Genomic DNA, 7,602 nt, shown 5'->3' with positions numbered 1-7,602 from the left:
GTACATACCACTGATACCCCTTCAGGTATAAACGAACATTATATATACACGGTGTTCAGGAACTCTGGCACATTGCTAAATGGAACTGACCATGAGTGTGACAATACCATTTTTTTGTTGTACCTGCTTGGTTGTACATAAGAGTCACAAACAACCGCATTTTGGTCGGCCTGCCGCCTGTCGTGGCACTGAACCGTCAGAAATGATTTGTAGGAAGGAAAGGATGCTGATGAGAAGTTAAGAACAAAAGTTGGCAGACCCAAATAACGACCGGTCGTTGACAAGGAGGCAAAATTCGGTTCGAACCTCTTTATTGTCTAAAAAAGATTGCAGGCGCATAGACTTGCGAATGCAAGTGAACTCATCACACGTAATAAGAATGCGTGCCAGTATTTCACACTTGCTTTAAAAAAGAACCACTGCCCTGTGGTTTTGGCACTGTACTGTAAAAAAAAAGGGCACCCAGTGGTATGGCCGGCACAATGAGTTTACAAAAGTTATGATTTGTAAGTAACTGTGTTTCTCACTTAAGCAGGCAACGCAGCTTTGTAAATGCTCTCTAAAAAGTGCTAGATTTCGATACGAGAAATAAAAAAAAATTGAGACTCGTACCACCATAATATTGGTTGCAGGTCTATGTACTTTCCGCGACAACATTAACCGGAGATTCCATCCAGCAAACCTCTTCCTATGAGCACTATCAGAACACTAGAGGTGGCCACGAAATTCGCTAGCGCTTATGCGGAAACTCAGTTAGTGACATGCTGACTTTCTAGAATAACCTCAAAGCTGGCCTTACAAAAATTTCGTTAGACAGTCTATGTACTATCCATAGAGTTCTGTCTATAAAGCCGATAAACTCTCTTTAGACAAACTCTAGTAGAGAACAGTCTATAGCCAATATAAATCTTATTAACACTCTATAGACGATCAATAGATTTATGGCCATACACTCTTAGGAGACTTGTCTATAGACAGTCTATGGACTATGAATAGACGAAAAGAAATCATTAGGAAGGCAAAAGAATCTATAAGAAGTCTATAGACTGTCTAAACACCTTTTTATAAGGGTGTGCAGCCTACAAACTACATATCTGTCAATGTTACAAGTCTTGGCCGTATAGGCCGCACTTATATTTGCTATTAAACATACGCAAACTACCCACATTTACTCGACACTATTATCGAATAAAGGACGCGTTTATCTTAGCTGAAGATAAAAGGACCCTTCTGCTACTTCGTGAATCGGAGTAGGAACAGTAGAAAGAAAAATCACAACACAAGGCTGTGTTCACAACCGAACCGTTCTTTGGATACGTCAGTCACAACCACATGACTCAAGTTTCAGCGAAGAGCGATTATCATCAGTGGCAAAAAGAAAACTCGACCCGGTGACCGTGTGAAGTCAGAAACACAACTGCTAAAACAGCGCGTGCTCGAAAGGTCGATGAACTTCTGCGCACGATTTAGCAAGCAATGCTGCTGATGGCAAATCGTAACGGACATCAGACTTAAAGGGCAACTGCACCACTTTTTGAGAATACTGCGACATTCGAGGATTAAAATATATAGGCTGCAGGTAAAGCATGCCATGTTTTTTGCGCTAGCATTTAAAATGGCGACGTAACAGACGATAAAATTTCAGGCTTGTCCTCACATCACCCAAGGATTGAGAAGAAGCTCGGTGTGACGTCACGGACGGTTATGCTTCAAATTTTCCTTGCTGTCAACCACACCCTGCCGTGCGTCGTTGAAAGCTGGCAAACAGCGCTCGGCTAGCTTTGCCTTTGGTGGCGTTGGTTTTCTTCCTTCAAAGCAGGCGTTTATACGTTGGAAATATACCGGTGCCGTGAATGACGTCATTATGCACCCCTCACTTGGTGCTGTGCACTGCGGGGAAGCTTGAAGGGCACAGCGGTTTTAACCGTCGATTACGCCACCATTACTAATGCTAGCCCAAAAGGACAGCATTCTATTCCTCTAAGCTCGTTCAATTCTAAAACCTGTGCAGTTGCTCTTTAAGCGATCGCACATTATGGGTTGCTGCCTGTCCAGGCAGTCTTCTGCTCTGTTTACACCCTTGTATTCCTGCGGCTTTTCGAGGCAACTGTTCAAAAGGACGCAGCGCGCAGGGGCTCGAGCAGTTGTCTCCCATTAGTGGCAAAGGCCAGACGACTGATTCAGCTCCTCTCCTTGTTCTGCAATACTCCTGGAAGTCAACCGTACGAGCCGGCGCGCGCTGTGGCGCTAGCTCGAGATAAGACGGCATTTACTCTTTATATTCAACAACATTTCCTTGTTCTTGCACGGGGTGCATTCAAGTTCTGAGGTCCAATTCGTTATTTTTTCTTCCAGCGGACAGAAGCAGGTGTCACGTTACACTTTGCTTTTTAAAGGAATTGGTCAATAAACTTGTGTTAACCAGGTGCCAGCACCACACAGTATGCGAAAATTACGTGAACTTGTTTCGAGCTGGAGATGCTTTGGATAATGAAAGTGTCACGAGTTTTCGGTAAGAAAAAAAGAAGCCTGAGCGTATACGCTTTCTACACTAGCGCATAATTACAATGAATGAAATACTTCACCGCGTGAGAAATGCATGGGGTGACAGATCCATGGACACAAGAACTACGCGTTTTGCGGGAGCGACATTTCAAGGAAGGCTGAAGGTAATGAGAGAACTAAATCAAAAGGTGGTATTGGTATCCTCTTCTCCGTTAGAATAAATCTTTTTGAACGACGCGAAGTGCGCGACTTGGTTCGCATGCGCACCGCAATATCACAACGGGCATGTTACTGATAGTTACTGCTGTTAACAGTTTCACCATCAACGCTCCTCCACACCCCTTGAGCGCACTCCTTCTTAGGCCAATCTAGACCACGTGACCTGTCCGTGAAATACTTTTATGCTTTAAAAGAACCTAAACAAAGTATGCTTTAAAACAGTTGAAGAAATAGCCATGGCAGGTCAACTACTGACGTTAGAACAGATGGGCTTCAGTGTCGGCATCTGAGTACAATATATATGCACGCCATCCCGTATGGGAACTCGAAAAATCGCAGAATTCATGCCGAGTTCGGCAAATGCTGGAGAATGAACACGGGGCTTCAAGAGAGGCAGTGTATCGGGCAGCGTTTTACGCATGATGACGTCATAAAAAGTGCTCTCATTTCATAAACTGCCATATTAGATGATGTATGGATCCAGATCATCGATCTTGAAATGAAGCCGCTATCAAATCGTTGGAAGCACACTGACCACCGCCGAATAAACTTCGTGTTACCAGCAGTGCTGGTAAAGTGATAATAAACTATATTTTTCTTTAAACAGCGAAAAGAACGCTGTCACTACGTTCCAAAGGTACAACAGTAACGAGACTGAAGCCCACAGAGACTTTCTATCAAGAGTACTCCTCCAGTACCAGAGGACTACTAGTAGTAGCAGTGGTTTATTTAAAATAAAATCACAACCGAAGGAGAAGATGAATGCGGGCCGCTGAAACTGTTGTACACTAAACACCTGTGCACAGCCGGTGGAAGAGAAAGGGATAAGGAAGAAGATAGCAGCGATAGCGAAATAGGAAGATACCAGAATATAATGGACAGAAGGGACTGCGCCACTGCACTTCCCACAAGACAACGCTACTCTGAAACTACGTTGTAGCTTTTTAACTCTCCGTGCTTACTTGATCACACAATTTGCTGTTTTTAGATTTCCTCAACCCTTACATTAAATCTACTGGCGGTCCTACAATTTCAAGCCAGTTTCAATTTTTCATCGTCGATTTCACAGTGGGCTAAAATGCGGTTTTAGCAGCCTTTAAACCATGGCATCATCTCTGCGCAAAATGTGCGAATGTGCAAGTTTATTACGCTGAAATATTAAGGCCGCTGAAGCTTTCTGGAGCCAAATTTCTTTTATGTTTCAAAAATAAATTGGTCAGAACTTGAACGCACCTCGTGTGTGAAAGAGTGCATTCATCGCGCAATCACTAGTTCATGACATCCATTCGTGGTCTGTGCTGCCGAAGGCTCGGAAATGCATGTTCCCTGGATTTTTTTTGCGGACGTAGGCTCACGGTAAATCGACGGAACATTTCTGGTCCCTTGGTGTCTTGATGCGAAAACAAGCCGTCCATGAACAAAGTTGTTACAAAATATCAATGGTGCGGTTCCCTCCGGTACCCGCAAAACAGTACGACGGCGGTACTTTGAACGCGCACGGCGCAAAACAGCCAACAACCTGGTTGCTCGGACGGTGAAAAATCTGGAAGCTCACACTTGCATACAAACATCGTGAACAGAAGGAACAGAAAAGCTGCCTTTAACTGAGGCAGCGTACTTAATACAACCGCGAAAAAATACATAACGAAACAACGACCACGTTGAAGATCACAAATGACTTCGCATGATTATGTCCAGGGAGGAGTGTCCGCAGCATCGACTTCACGACAATTCTTTGCATCGCCGCGAACGATTTGTGACAACGATTGATGATCGGACGTGACGACAACTGAGGTGAGAGACGCACGCTTGGGTTGCAAGAAAGAAATGAAAAAAAAAAAAAACAGAACAAATCGTTATCAATCTCTTTGTCACGGGGCAGCCGATGACTATCGGCATTAACAGAAATAGGAACGGTAAAAGATCTGGGAGCTCACGCTTACGCACTTAACATCTTGAAAAGATCGCATGGTTTAGTTGCCTTAACCAGCGGCGATTTACTCAGTACAACAGAGCATAATCTGACAACGAAGCAACGGGCGTACTTAAGATCTCAAATAGGAAACCTAAAGGCTCAGAGGAACAATCGCGCTCAACAAACACCACACGCTTATGTCCAGGGATGACCAGCGGGTGTTTGCAGCATCGGCATCACCACAGTTCATGGCAGCATTGCGAGTTCACCTCGAGTAATTTGTGACACAACAATCGATGACCGGATGCAGTAACAATTAAAGGTCAAAGACGAACGCCGGCGTAATAAGACAGAAAAAAACAACAGGAAACAAAGTACTAATCACAGAACGCCACCTCGTCGATATCGTGGTCACGTGACAGCCGATGATTGTCGGCAGTAACAGAAGTAGGCGAAGTCGAACAGGAGCCGCTGGCACACAAACTCGGTGCGCTGTAGCTGGTCTCTCAAGGACACCATCTCCTTGGCAGTCGTGTAATGCGCCGTCACCGCCCTTTTCACTTCGCACAGAGATTCGATGCGTAGCGAGTTGAAGCCCTCGACGTGGACGCGACGCACGCCGGCACTCTCCGCGCACGAACCTGTGATGTAAGCGTCCTCTATCGGGAACGGCCTCACGTGACCCGTGGCTCCGTACAGGACGTCGACCACGCTACCGCCGATGACGTAGGCAGAACCACCGACGTAATCGGGGTACACGTCCATGGGGTACTCCTTATCCGTGACGTACCACTTGTTCTCAGCGTCGCGAATGGGCTCAGTCATCTGGAAGAGCTTGCCATAGACCGCGTCTCCTGACCGGAACTGCATGGCTGCGAAGAAGTTGCCCGCGTTCAGGTACGTGTCGTCGTCGACCTTGACGACGAAGCGGGCGCCGGGACAGAAGCGCGTGGTCCAGCGGAGCATCATGACGGACTTGAGCGTGACGTTGCGGTAAGAGTCGAAGAAGGCCTCCTGGATGATGTCGCCGTGCACCGAGGCCTCGCTCTCGATGGCCGACTGGAGCCGGGAGTCGTTGCCCGCACCGATCAGGAAGGCCAACCGGTTCGCGGCGAAGGCCAGGACGTCGCGGCCCCAGGTGTCGCGGATGGCGTTGCGCCGGTCGACGTTGCCCAGCGCCGAAGAGATGAGGAATAAATAATCGATGCGGTGATTAAGGTCGGTGGTGTTGCCACGGCACAGTCTCTCCTGATTGACGAGGTACTCGAAGGGCTGGTTGTACACACGGTCGGCGGGGAATGTTCGCTTAGGCAGGGGCTGCTGCCGAGACTCCTGAGCAGCTTGGGACGGCAGTGGAAGAGGAGGGTAGACCGGAGACTGGTGCCGCGGCGTCATCCGTCTCTGGTGGCTCCTCGCCGCGCCGGTGGTGAAGTGCGCCACGCTCGCGAGCACCGCCAAGGCGGCCACGCCGACCACCGCCATGCTCACGAAGCGCCGCTTCCTCCGGAACCACATCATGGACGCCTGGAAAGAACGAAAAACGAACAAAAAGAACAACATGTTACACTGGGGATAAAGAATACGCGAGAATACGACTTTTTCTTTCGCTACAAAAACCATCGCCCGTTTCAACTCGATATCTGTAGTTGCAATGTGTGCGCCATTTGAGATGCCGTTTACGATAAGTTCTGTTTAACGGGCTGTTCAATACCATATTTGCGCTGCGGGCTATTGTGATGATGATTCAGATCAGTGAAAAGCCGCTAAAGCAGTACTAGTGACACACGATGAGGCTATTTGTGGCATGTTAGACGATAACTCTATTCGACACAGACAAGATGGTGATGCACGTGCACGACTGGACGAGGTCACAACTGAAAATTAAAACGTCGCGACGACGCACAGAGAACTAGCGCTCCAAAGTCTGGAATGCATCGATGAATCAGTTTGCAGGGAAGATGTCTCGGTGGCTGATGCGGTGATGTGAGGAGGGAGTTGGTAGCGTGCAAAAGCGATGTGCCTGACGCGGTAAGTGGCTTAGACTGGCAAAGGGGGGGGGGCAGGCGACCTCGACCCGATGTCGGGAGCACCGCGGACAGGATCCAACTCACGACCACGGTAGGGTGTCATCGGCCGAGCTAGCACGGGATGCCGCGACTACTGCCGGGTAGCCAAGTAAGGCTAGCATCTTCCAAGCTCGCCTTTCCCACGGCGTCGCCCGCTTTACCGTAGGCTGGAAAGAGCATCGAACGTGCACACCGGACGAGCTCGTATGACGACGAACTTTGGCTTGGTACAACAAAAACTTGGTTTGGGCTCGTTGGTCCAAGTTTCCTGTAAACATCGCGCAAAAAGAGAACCGAAAATAGCGCCAGTACCGTCTAGTTCGGTGCGGCCCTTGTCTTTTTGTAGCGCCATGTTTACAAGAAACTTGGCTCGGTTCCCACTTCTATGCTCGGCGGCATGCTCCCGCTGTTGTAATTTTTGTCGCAGCAGTTTGTCGAGCGCCGTTCGTATCATTGCTCCTTTTCACTCGCCGCACTGGTCACAGTACGAGGAAGGCTTAGGAACACGACGCTATTAGAGGTGCTCTCGCACTCTATAAAGCTACGAGATACTCCATAGGGCCCGCATGAGTGTTCCAGATTAACTCTGACCAACTGGGGCTCTTCCACGAGAACGGAGATCTCAGCATAAGGGCGTCTTTCCATTTCGCGCGCGCGCACGCACGCACGCACGCACGCACGCACGCACGCCTCGGCTTTTTTCTCACAAGGTCTAACAGCCGGAAAGCAGTGACCGCTTGTGACGAAGAAGGACCTTGGTGTTAAACGCTGATGCCAGCGCACGAGCCTTGAGTCAAACTCTGCACTTGGGAGTGGAACACTGCACATTTGCAGGCTGAGTTGTTCGAAACTGGGTTTGCCCCCGAAGAGGCGCAGCGGGGTTTGCGGAACCTCCTT

The 7,602-nt window shown here is 48.4% G+C and overlaps 1 protein-coding gene across 4 annotated transcripts in view; it reads right to left on the bottom strand.

Moving 5' to 3' along the window:
* Positions 1-294: 294 nt before the first annotated feature.
* LOC144093817 (beta-1,3-galactosyltransferase 1-like) overlaps positions 295-7,602 on the bottom strand; it is a 52,720-nt gene continuing 45,412 nt past the window's right edge. For all 4 annotated transcript variants that reach the window (XM_077627529.1, XM_077627527.1, XM_077627528.1 and 1 more), the window contains one exon: positions 295-6,163. In XM_077627529.1, the coding sequence (XP_077483655.1) occupies positions 5,051-6,157 (1,107 nt within the window). In that variant the 5' untranslated portion in view covers positions 6,158-6,163 and the 3' untranslated portion in view covers positions 295-5,050. The remainder of the gene's footprint in view (positions 6,164-7,602) is intronic.

This window comes from Amblyomma americanum, chromosome 6 (assembly GCF_052857255.1).
Source record: "Amblyomma americanum isolate KBUSLIRL-KWMA chromosome 6, ASM5285725v1, whole genome shotgun sequence".
NCBI classification, from domain to species: Eukaryota; Metazoa; Arthropoda; class Arachnida; order Ixodida; family Ixodidae; genus Amblyomma; species Amblyomma americanum.
The sequence above is the reverse complement of the archived record's forward strand: the minus strand, read 5'-3'. Positions and strand labels throughout refer to the sequence as shown.